Source organism: Akanthomyces muscarius, chromosome 1 (genome assembly GCF_028009165.1).
Source record: "Akanthomyces muscarius strain Ve6 chromosome 1, whole genome shotgun sequence".
Lineage (NCBI taxonomy): Eukaryota > Fungi > Ascomycota > Sordariomycetes > Hypocreales > Cordycipitaceae > Akanthomyces > Akanthomyces muscarius.
In genome coordinates this window covers 6,936,333-6,948,363 of record NC_079241.1, presented here as the reverse complement: position 1 = coordinate 6,948,363, position 12,031 = coordinate 6,936,333, and the positions used below count along the sequence as shown (strand labels likewise).

Below are 12,031 nucleotides of genomic sequence, written 5' to 3'. Positions count from 1 at the left end.
TGAACTCCCTGCAGTTCGGATTATTGACGGGTGACTCGACCGCCCTATCGTCACGTACGGATGACAGGGAGCTACCAGCGACCCCATTTCTGGATTGGCCAGCGGACATCTGGGCCGACGACAAACTTGCGCTTGACATGGAAATCGACTCATTCTGGGAAAACTACCTCGAGCAAGAAGCCAGTGAGAATAGGGGAAGTAGTACCACTTCACCCTTTAAAAGTCCGAGTCGCAGGGACGCTCGCACTCTGCAAAGCGGCGCTTTACAATATCCTGGAACTCGACAAAATACCCAGGATTTCGCGGAGGCAGCATCACCTCTGATGCATTCCATGGGCTACATATGGCTACGAGGGAGAGATTCGGAGACCTGGAGATTCTGTGCTGAAGAATTGCTCTCCTTTGTTGACTACTTTGCAACTACTGCCTCCACTCCCTTTACTGTACACTTCGAGAACTCTCTCAATAGCAGCCGGCTGCCCCCAGCACTCCAACAAGCCCTGGGTGTTTGCGCCGCACACAGGACTCTGCAGGGACAAAAACGCCATGCTTTTGAACAATATCTCAGCGATGAGCTACAGCGGCTCGTGAACACCTCCAAGGTGATGGGAGCATCCGCCTTTTCCTCGGGGGCAAACGACGACGGATCAAGCATTTCTCTAGCTGAGTTCCGCGAGCATCTTGCGCGCCTGCAAGCGATGAATCTGTATCAGATCATTGGCCTTTTTAGTGCCGATGCCGGGCAACGACGACTTGCTGAACAGTACGAGCCAATTATGGCTTCTTGGACGAGGGAATTGATGCTTCGAGTACAAACATTTGAGTTGCTGTCAAGCTCAATGGAGACATTCTCTTTATTTTCTGCCTCATCTTCGAGCTCCGGCTTTCATGTTTCGAACAAATCGAACCATGATGAACATGTTCATCACAAGTATCCGCACAAACAAGAGATGGAAAGCGCATATCGCACTATACTTGTGTCATATCTTATACGCTCCATTTACACTGCGCTTATTTACCAGACATGTGTCTTACTACCAGAGCTAAGCTCTGTGCCTGTCTTTGTGCCAGAGCAAAGCGAGATGCACAGCAGGGCAGCGGCCCAAGGCCTGCTGCGTACAAGAAGCCAAACAGTGCGGTACCACGATTTGGTCGTTCTGTGGGATCAAGAAGGAAGCGCGGATATCGTCAGTGACAACGACCAGTTCTCACGTCTTCTACTAGTTGCTTGCAAGGGTGTCAACATCATTCAGGGACGAGCATAAGGCGGTGAACTACTAAAGCAGATGGCTTCTAATTTCTCCATAAAAGAGTCACTATAATTTTCTGCCGTCGATTATTGTTGTCGCCATCGCTGAACTGGTGCAGAATATCATTGTGTACTTATTAGTAGTGCTGTCGTGCTTTAGGCCATCAATAATAGCCCAACGAGCTTTAACACGGATGCCTGCTCTATTTACGATAATTCACCACCCGAATATGTAGAGACCTGGATAGCAGATAGTGTATCGCCTGGAGCAAATATTTGCAGCTACAAAGGTGGCAAATATAATCATCGGGTGAGATGTGAGAGAGTAGGGTCGTAGTAAGCAGTGAACGGCGAGGAGAGCAAGCGTCAACGTGCGGCGACGAGAAACGAGGGTTGGAGGGAAAAGGTCGCCGGTCCAACAATGGACAATTACCGAACCACCGTTGAAAGGATTTGGCCTCATCCAACGACCAGGTAGCTCAGAACTTGAGGCTGAGAGTTTGTGCCTCGCATAACTTTGATCTTCTTCATTTTTGCCTGGCACGTCTTGCTGTCGCTACTACAAGGGCGCCAACTCATCGCGTGGCCGACGACCAAGGCCGCCCAGGGTTTGTAGGACTCAGCCTCGACGCAAGCCACGTCACATACCACAGTTCTACGCAATATAATTGGAGTGCACCATCAGGCCTGCATGGCTGACTTATTCGCCTTAGACCTGCAGATGGGCTGGGCGCTTAAAATCCTCAGCTGATCACTGATAGGACCTTCACAAGCAGCCCGTAGCCCGAACCCCTTCAGGTGTGGCGCATTACCAGTGAAACTGGAAATACAAGTCACGGTTCTATTCAATCCCACAAGGGACAGGTACAGAGGAGTCCATGATTGATCTGGCATCAATTTCCCCTCTTGCATCTGACCATATACTCATAAGCTGTCGGTGAAAGCACATGTTCTGCACCATGGCGAGTCCTGGCGAGTCTGACGGGTGCTTGTCCATTTTATCGTCCTGCTTCAAGAAATCGCGTAAAGGCCTACCGGCAGCCCCAAATTCCACAAGCCAGACAGTTGCCATAGCACCATCTGCGCCTACAGCGACCCAGTCGTCCACGCAAAATCGAACTCCTGACAAGTTACCTACTTCGTCGAACCACCTTGCCAAAGCTCCGGCTTCGTCGCCCGCCGGATCGCATGTTTCACCATCTCAAAGAGTTGAACATGCTCCAACTTCCCACTCTACCGATGACCAAAAGTCGAACACAATCGATAGTCCAACGAAGACGGTCAGTCTATGGCAAGAAGCCTATGGCAAGGTCGACCCGAAAACACGAACCTGGATCGATGAAGCCCTGTCAGATACCGCTGCTGGGGACCCGACCAAGGAGCTGGTGGATCTAGTCCGTCGCGCAGAGGAGACACATCTAGAAAAAACTCTGAAACTAAAGGTCGGCGACCGTGAGGTACTATGGAGGGATTATACAAACAGGGTCATCTCTGCGGTTACTGCAATCGGAGACATTGCAGTCAACTTCGCGCCTCCGCCATCTGCAACTTTCTGGTCGGCGGTTAGAGTGCTTTTGAAGGTACGTATCTTAGCCAGTACGTGATACATATCTGACGAGTATCAGGCCAATGTGACGCAATGCGAAGACCTTGTGGCCATCATGGGGTGCACAGATATGGTTCTTTGCATTGTGAGGCGCGGCAGAGTTTATGAAGAAGTATACTTCAGCGGCGCCTCTCAGTCAGCAGACCAAGAGGGTCTGCAGCAAACGCTAATTAAGGCGTACAAGAGCTGCTTGGAGTTTCTCGCTCTCGTGGACGAAAGTTTACGAAAGGGACATTTGGGTCGATTTTTCGTTGCGCTCGTGAAACCTGGCCAGGGAGAGGGACGAGTAGCAGAAGTACGATCCCTTGAGGAGTATATATGGCTAGCAGCACAGACTTGCGATGCTAAAGCAGGCTTCGAGCATCAAAAACTACTGCGCAGTCTAGAGAGACCACTAAAGCGCGTCGACGATGGCGTTCTAGCGGTACTTACGACTCTTGAAAAGAATGAGCGGAAAAGGGCCATGAAGTACATCAGCGAAGTTCCAGTCGGGGCCCACCACAATGATAAAATGGAGAAAAGAACAGAAGGCACTTGCGAGTGGTTGGTGAGCCATGATGATTTTCACCAATGGGAAGAATCGGCGTGTTCTTCTGTACTTTGGTTGCAAGGTAACAGTGAGTGCTGCTTCCGCAATGCTATTACTTGAAGCAACCACTGACTACCATACTATTTCTCAGTCGGTACAGGGAAATCGTTTCTTTCTTCTAAAGTAATCGATCGCTATTTGGACGGTGATCAAACCACCAATCATTCACACGGTGATCATGACGAAGGGTTCGCCTTTTTTTATTGTGACAGAGGTGATCCAACTCGGCGGAGCTTTCGCTACATTCTGCGAAGCTATATCCGACAACTCAGCGAGATACCTCGCCGGCCCGACAAAGTCCACGAGGCTTCGTACTCTCTTTACAACAAGATGACCCAAATCCAGAACGACATAAGCATGAAAGAATGCGAGATCGCGTTACTCCAGATGATCAACAGTTACCCCCGAACAACCTTGGTGCTGGACGCCTTGGATGAGTGTGAGCAAGCAACGAAAAAGCAGATTTCTGACCTTTTTAAACGTTTTGTTCAGACAAGTAATCGTCCGCTAAAAGTCTTCATGGCCAGTCGTATACAGACCGACATTGAAGAATGTTTCTCGTCTTTCCAAGTTCCACGGATGCTGATCCCAATTACCACCGCGGATAACCGCGTCGATATTGAGAAGTTTGTGAACACGGAAATCGACAATGCCCCTATGAATTGGAAATACGTTACATCGGAGACGAAGGGGCTTGTGAAAAGCACGCTCGTGGAAAAGAGCGATGGAATGTAAGTTACAACATGCCATTCTCACCGCCAGACTAACAGGCATAAAACAGGTTCAGATGGACATACCTACAGTGGGAGCAGCTCAAAGAGTACACAATAGGCTCCGCTATCAAAGAGAGACTTGGGAGGCTTCCGAAGACGCTATCAGACTTGTACGACGAGATCTACGGTCAATGCCCCGAGGGTTGCGAACGTACTATACTGCAGCGGGCTGTAAGATGGGTCCTGTGCGCCCGCAAACCCATGGACACCCACGTATTGCTCTCAGCAATCAGAGCGGAAACCACGCAGCTTGGCAATGAGAACTCGTGGAATAAGTCGGATATCAACGAGAACATTCTGAAGATCGTCTGTCGGAACTTGATCGTATTGGACTCGGAACTTGGAGTCTGGAGATTCCCGCATGCATCAGTGGCAGAGCACTTTGGGGGCAAGGACGAGCCATGGATACGAAATGCCGAAGCAGAGGTGGCAGTCGTCTTGATTAATTGCTTGACAGATAGCTGCTCAAGCGCCCCTTCTGTTTTGTTATCGGCACGCCGGGACACGGGTCTGAAAGAGTGGATTCGAATTTTGCACAGAAGGAAAGACAAGCTCGATAATACTTCGAACCCTTGGCATCCTCTTCAAGCCTATACTCGTCTTAGCTGGATGGATCACATCCACCATCTGTCGGACCAAGATAGCAAATGCACGGCTTTGGTCCATGCTTTGAAGCAATTCCTTGGGGAAAGTCCGCAGCGAGTCTCGAGCGCATATCAAATATTTGTCAAGTATTTTATGGCCAGCGAACCTCTTTACGCCTTATGCATGGAAGCGTTTACTATGTCCATGACTAATTCTGTTTTTGGAGTTGTTGCACTGGGCCTCCATCGAAGCTTGGAAGGATGGTGGGAAAAGGACCTGGACCATACGTTGCTACCAGACTTGCTTCTATGCGCTATCTCTTGCGGACGTACCGACCTGTGCCTAGATTTCATACGTCGAGGGTGTGATCTCAACAGAGATGTTGAAAAAATAAGAGACACTCCGTTGGGCTTGTCAATTGTGAGACGGGACCTGGAACTCACTAGACTACTCCTACAAAATGGAGCAAATCCATATCGCAAGGTTGGGAACCACAATTTTCTCTGCGCAGCGGCGCAAGCAAGAACTGAGCATGTACAGCTTCTGCTAGAGGCAGGCGTGGATCATAGTATCAGGTGTAACAGTGGGCATACTGATCACGATAGCGATCACGATAGCTGCAAGTTCGGGTGCGTATTAGCCGCTGCGGCTTACTGGGGCAACATTGATGCCTCGAGAGCTCTCATAGAAAGAGGTGCGGATGTAAATCCGGCTTACCTTGGAGGTAGTTTTGGAAGCCCACTAGCTGCTGCTGTAGCCCAGGGGGAAGTCGATTGTGCTCGTTTTCTACTCGAGCGGGGTGCGAAAGTCAACGCGATCTGCGAGTCAGGAAAGTATGGAAGCGCTTTGGCAGCCGCTGCGAGCGAGGGCTGGCAAAACTGCATTGACCTTCTCATAGAGCATGGCGCGGATGCGAAAAGCAACCTGGAATTTGGACTGTACGGCAGCCCTTTGGCAGCAGCTGCATCTTCCGATGTTGTAGACTGTGTTCGTGTTCTAATTGATCACGGCGCCGAGGTCAATAACTATCTGGAGTTTGGAGAGTGCGGCAGCGCCTTGGCTGCTGCTATCTTGGAATCCCACCTTCCAATGGTCAAATTTCTTATTGAGGAAAAGAACGCAGATCCCGGGAAACTGGCATATTTTCGACCCAGGAGGAAAAAGGATGAATGGGCCTGGGGTGGCGAGGGCATTAGAGAATGGCAGGAAGAGCCTTGGGCAGATGAAGTGGCGAAGTATCTAGTTCATGATTGTAATCTAGATGCTGGTTTACTGATGAGTCTTGGTATCCCCCCATGGCGGATGCCAGTTGGTCATCGGGTATACCCTTACGAGCCTGAGAGCGAACTACGAGGATGATAAATGCTAGTCACATGTCTATGTTTGCGTGCAGCAAAAGGAGGAATAAATGGCACACTTTTCTAGCGAAACAAAATAATAACAGCACCACCAAACATAGCCAATTTCCTTTAGCGCGCTAGATCAGATCCGTGCCAGATTTCACCGGAATTATGCAAAGTAGCCAGTTTCTAGTGCACACTGTCTGGTAATCCGTTGCTAACTCCTACGCAGCGGTCTTTAATGTGATGTTATTATATTTAATTATTTTTCAACCTATATGGCAATTCTTTTCAATCGCGCTCGACGCCAGACTTTCAAAATAGGTATTCGGTCACGATGGCTGCATTGCCCGAAGTTTCACGGAGCAGATATTCCTCTGGAGCCAGTCGACGAAAATGGCAAGCCTCGTTCTACAGCGCCCACACGAGTGTGGAAACGCAAGCCGGCTTCCGGCCTGTCGGTAGAGATGACAACGCACCCTATTTAATTCCCGGACGCGACTCCAGCTGCTTTATTACTTCTATCGTATCTTGCCCATTCAGGGCCAGGTAGGGCGGTTCAGCCCGCAGCGAGCTGAACAGCTTTGCCCCAGCGCCTAGTACCAAGTTGGTGGCGGACGCTTTTGTCGTCTGCAGCGTCTGCTGCAAGCCCAGCCTGCTACTCCACAAACCGTCTTCCGAGCAATCTTTTAATAGAAACTTGGTTTTCTTCCTCTCACAAAATTGCGCGTGTCGAAAGCCGACGATGAACGGAGGCGATGCAATGTCCCTTTCGTATGCGCACATGCCCGTCCTCTTTCGGCTGCACAACCATTTTCACCAGCCCACGAAGGCGGAGGGAACAGAATCGGGGAGGTGGTCAGCAAGAGAAAAAAAATCACGGCAGTTGTGAACGAGATGGAACTTTTTGGGGTCCAAAGCGCACAAGGTTCTGGGGGTATTTAGCACCCCGTCGCAACGCTCGCAACCTAAAAAATAGGCGCCATTGGAGCGCCTTTCTGCCCGGCGAATTGTCGGATCTCACCCCTCCAATCCCATACCTGGCGCCATCATTCAACGCCGTTGACGTCGACGCCGAGCAAGCGGACGTATCTCAGACTGTCCTCTGCGCATCTTTGTATTCGTCCTGACTGCCATCGGATTCCGTCTCGGCCATCGTTGATGCATCGAGGCGGGCGAGCGAGACACCCCAAAGATGGTTGGCATCCCCACCAGATCAGTCTCGTGCCTGACCTGCCGCCGCCGAAAGAAAAAGGTACGGTGATTCCCTGGTTCGGTCGTCGGAGCGAATTGTTTGTCCTTGCTAACGAGACGTCTTTATTTTCCGCGTCATCCAGTGTGACAAGACTGCACCTACGTGCCTCAAGTGTGAAAAGGCCGGCCTAGAATGTGAGGGGTATACCGACGGCCTGGTCTGGGTCAACCGCACCGTGGACAATCGCCCCAAGCTGCAAGTACGGTTAAGGCAGCAGCAGCAGCAGCCAGACTCGGCGCATGGCCAGCAACTAGTTCTTCATGATGATGACTCAAACACGAATTCCTCCTCCAGCCCGGACGGCAGCAGCCCGGACTCGGACCGGGCCCGTCCGCCCGACATCCTGCTGCCGGCGCACCTGGCCCGGTCCGCGCGCGAGCAGCTCTACATGGGCTACTTTGGCTCGACGCTGCTCGCCGCGGGGACGACGATCCCCTCGGACCAGGCCATGAGCTTCGCCTCGATGGGCTGGACCAAGCACATTGGCCCGCTGTACGAGACGGACCCCGCGGTCCGGTCCGCCGCCATGGCCACCTCGAGCGCCATCATCGCCACACTGCACAACGACAAGCAGCTGCAGGTCAAGGGCATCCAGGCCTACAACAGCTCCGTGGTCGAAATGGTCAAGGGGCTACAGCGGACTAATTGGTATAAGCGCGATGGGTTGCTGACAGCGGCCCGCATAATGGCCACATTTGAGGTGAAGACGTACGGCTGATTATCTCGAAGCATAAAGCTAACGACTCACTGCAGTTGTTATTTATTTCGAAAGATAAAGACACTCCTGAGCCTTTGGCTTGGCGAGGTCATAACCAAGGGCAGCAAGCCATCTTCTTGGCGCGTGGCCCCGCGGCGTTTGCTACAGGGCCAGCGCATCAATTATACTCTGATGCCCGCATAAATATGGTATGTCGGCCCAACCTACGTTCTGTTTTCCTGTACTAATACGTCTCAGGTCATGCTTTCTATGGGCCAACGGAAACGCTCCCCCTTTGCTAGCCCTGCATGGGATAAGATCCCGTGGAAGAAGCACCCCAAAGCCGTCAAGGACGAGCTCATAGACATGATGCAGGACGTGCCCGAGATTCTCGAGTACATTGACGAATTCAAGACCTCTACCGACCCGCATCGACGGCAGGATCTCGAGATGCTCATCATGAGCCGGTGCAACGCGGTGCGCGCCGACCTCGACGCCTGGGCTACCGACCGCGGCGAGTCCCTGCAGCGCTTCGACTGCTTTGCGAACATCGGCCCCATCGAGCCGCCGAAAAACGACGTCGAGTTTGCCTTTCACCACATGACGACCATCTACTGGTTCACGGCGGGCATGCTAGCGTGCATCAAGAGCTTCTTCACGTCTCGGTACGGCGAGGAGCGCATACCGCAGCGACCACCAGGGTGGTACACGACCTACGGGGGCGCGGCCGCCGGCACGCCAGCCTCGTCGTCGTCGCCGGCGAATAACTCCTCCTACGGCTACGACGACGACTCCCACTCGCCCGCCTCTGCTGTGTCGGCGTCGTCAACAACGACGACAGCACCCAGCGTGTCCGTGACGGAGCACTACCTGTGGGAGTCGGCCATGTACGCGACGCGCGAGGTCTACGCCATGGGCTTCTTCTTCATGCCCGACGCGGGCGTTGCGCACTCGGCCGCGGGGCTCATGTCGCTGGCCGTGATGCTGCGCTACTACCTGCACCCGGCCGCGTTCTGCATCCTGGGCAACGAGGTCGAGATGGTGCAGGGCTTGTACAGCACTCCAATCCTGGGCATCCCCATCGGCCAGCTGCTGCGGCGGATTCTGGGCGGGCATCTGCCGCCGCTGGTGGCCAACACGGACGGCCCTCGGATGAGTCACGGCCTGGGATGGTTCTGATGTCTTGGCAACGTTGTTGTTGTTGTTGTTTTTGTTTTTTTGTTTTTTGCATGGCGTTTTACGTCTGCATGTATATTTAGTTGCGGCGATACATATTTGCTTTTGGATTTTGGGTTATCGTCCTTGGAAGAGTGGTGCGGGAACTACTTGGCGACGACTTCATGATGTGATGTTGGATACTTGGGATAATATAACTACAAACTGAATGGAGGTACAGCCAGAATGTACCATAAATAGGCATGATTAGATTTCTGACACGCAATCATTATTATTTTTCGATTGAGTCCAGTAATAATAATACCTGGTAGCAAGGGTTTCAGACCTTTACTTGTGTTCAATAGCGGCATGGTGTCTCAAAATGCAGAACAGCCTCGATAGCATATCGATAGAGATGCGAAATAATCGAATCGACTTTGAAAGTGGATGCCGCAATTGAACCCACTGCCGCCGTCTTTGTTTGTCTTGTTTGCTATATGTAATAGCTTCAAACCCGGCCAGGGATGTCGTGGACTGGACCCTCTGAAACATGGGGAGTTGCAGTCAATTACAGCGCGCCAATGGTCCACGCACGAAAAGACACCGGAAAAAGTCATTCGCCGTTGGGGTGCGCTGGGGCCGGTAGCACCCGAGAGCACGACTCGCAGCGGCCAGCGCTAGCACCTACCAGTACTGGTCGTGAGATAGGTACCTGTAATGACCAGTTCACCACCCAAAATAACGCTCACAGAGACCAAGTTGGCCAGCTCTACAGAGCGCAGAGCCCCCAGCCAGTTGCCAGCCAACCAAAGAGCTCCCCCAAGGAAAAAAAAACCTCCACTGCAAAAGCTCCCTTTCATCCGTTCCACGACACACACACACACACACACCAACACAACACACCTTTACGGTACCGTCGGCGCATCCCCTTTTCCTCTCTTTTGCATCTCCTCTTCTCCTCCCACACCACCGCCGTCCACAATGCAGGCCGTTCCCAGATCTGCCGCTCGCTCGGCCCTCCGCCAGGTCTCGAGCCGCTCATACAGCTCCTCGTCGTCCCCCTACTCCCAGACGGTCGACAACCTGCGCATCAACAGCGACACCAAGGTCCTCTTCCAGGGCTTCACCGGCAAGCAGGGAACGTACGTACATTTCATCCAATTGGGTCGGCTGCAGCGGGTGTTTGCTGCTGATGAGCAGTCCCGCGACTTCCAGATCCAGACGCTGACGTGCTACCATGTGTAGTTTCCACGCCCGCCAGGCCATTGAATATGGTACGAATCCGAACCAATAGCCGCGACTCTGCGCACGCAGGGCACACCGATTCGAGCGATTGACATGCTGACCATGTATACACAGGCACCAAGGTTGTTGGTGGCACCAACCCCAAGAAGGCTGGCCAGACCCATCTCGACCTCCCCGTCTTCAAGAACGTCTCCGACGGCGTAAAGCAGACCGGCGCCACTGCCACCGCCCTCTTCGTCCCGTAAGCGCGAATTCGCACTCGATGATCCAACTGAGCGCCGTATCACTGACCGACATTAGCCCCCCTCTGGCTGCTGCCGGTATCGAGGAGGCTCTCCTGGCTGAGATTCCCCTGGCCGTCTGCATCACCGAAGGCATTCCTCAACATGGTAACTACAGACCCCGACTGCCACGAAAAAATCCGAGCCCAGACAGCTAACCGGCGACTCCACCCCTAATAGACATGGTCCGCATCACCGACATGCTCAAGACGCAGAACAAGACGCGTCTTGTCGGCCCCAACTGCCCCGGTATCATCGCCCCCGGCCAGTGCAAGATTGGCATCATGCCCGGCTTCATCCACAAGCGCGGTCGCATCGGCATCGTGTCGCGCTCCGGCACGCTCACCTACGAGGCCGTCAACCAGACGACGCAGGCCGGCCTGGGCCAGTCGCTCGTCGTCGGCATCGGCGGCGACCCCTTCTCGGGCACCAACTTCATCGACTGCCTCAGCGTCTTCCTCAAGGACGAGAACACGGACGGCATCATCATGATTGGCGAGATTGGCGGCGCCGCCGAGGAGGACGCCGCCGAGTTCCTCAAGCAGAACAACACGGTCAACGGCGGCAAGCCCGTCGTCTCCTTCATCGCCGGCATCTCCGCCCCGCCCGGCCGCCGCATGGGTCACGCCGGTGCCATTGTCTCTGGCGGCAAGGGCGGCGCCGACTCCAAGATTGCCGCCCTCGAGGGTGCCGGCGTCATTGTCGAGCGCTCCCCCGCCGGTCTCGGCAAGGCTCTCTACGACGAGTTTGTCCGCCGCGATCTCCTGTAATTATAACCCGCTCGTCGACGAGGTGTCTGAGAGAAGGGGGATAATGGATGCTTGGGAGGTGTGCGATTTCTTTTTTGAAGGGTCATTTTTTTTATGTCTAGAGGACACGGAAGCTGTGACTTGCGTTCCTTGATTTTAATTTTTTCGAAAGGAAATCTTTTTGACATGAAGATTTCTGAGGAGGCCTGTTCTGGGTAGACTGAACTCTGCCCAGTGCATGCCGCCAGTGTCATTACTATGTGATAGATTTATGGAACAATACAAAATGGGACAGCCGGTGTGCTCTAGAACCGTGAACCAAACTGGTTGTATAACGATGCGTGCACGTACAACGGCTACTGATGATGAAGTAATGGCTGGGCATCAAGTTATGCCCAGGTCAACAAGGCTGTTTCATTAAACTTAATTCCCATGGTATGTATGTGAATAACAAAAGAACTCAAACTCCTAATCAATGCATGAAAAAAAAAATAGAGAGGTTCCGCC

The 12,031-nt window shown here is 52.8% G+C and overlaps 4 protein-coding genes across 4 annotated transcripts; all 4 read left to right on the top strand.

The window, feature by feature from the left end:
- Positions 1-2,196: 2,196 nt before the first annotated feature.
- Positions 2,197-3,944, top strand: LMH87_007365 (uncharacterized protein; the record flags this gene model as incomplete). Its single annotated transcript, XM_056192440.1, has 4 exons — positions 2,197-2,829; positions 2,875-3,472; positions 3,536-3,883; positions 3,937-3,944. 4 exons carry the CDS (start codon positions 2,197-2,199, stop codon positions 3,942-3,944), a joined length of 1,587 nt encoding a protein of 528 aa, XP_056060660.1.
- Positions 3,945-4,023: 79 nt separating this feature from the next.
- LMH87_007364 (uncharacterized protein) lies at positions 4,024-6,161 on the top strand (the record flags this gene model as incomplete). The annotated part of the gene is made up of 4 exons (XM_056192439.1): positions 4,024-4,175; positions 4,226-5,285; positions 5,343-5,431; positions 5,531-6,161. The coding sequence occupies 4 exons, from the start codon at positions 4,024-4,026 to the stop codon at positions 6,159-6,161; spliced, it is 1,932 nt and encodes a 643-aa protein (XP_056060659.1).
- Positions 6,162-7,337: 1,176 nt separating this feature from the next.
- On the top strand, positions 7,338-9,273 carry LMH87_007363 (uncharacterized protein; the record flags this gene model as incomplete). The annotated part of the gene is made up of 4 exons (XM_056192438.1): positions 7,338-7,397; positions 7,480-8,097; positions 8,151-8,303; positions 8,353-9,273. The coding sequence occupies 4 exons, from the start codon at positions 7,338-7,340 to the stop codon at positions 9,271-9,273; spliced, it is 1,752 nt and encodes a 583-aa protein (XP_056060658.1).
- Positions 9,274-10,230: 957 nt separating this feature from the next.
- LMH87_007362 (uncharacterized protein) lies at positions 10,231-11,545 on the top strand (the record flags this gene model as incomplete). Its single annotated transcript, XM_056192437.1, has 5 exons — positions 10,231-10,391; positions 10,495-10,523; positions 10,609-10,735; positions 10,795-10,883; positions 10,956-11,545. 5 exons carry the CDS (start codon positions 10,231-10,233, stop codon positions 11,543-11,545), a joined length of 996 nt encoding a protein of 331 aa, XP_056060657.1.
- Between the last annotated feature and the right edge of the window lie 486 nt (positions 11,546-12,031).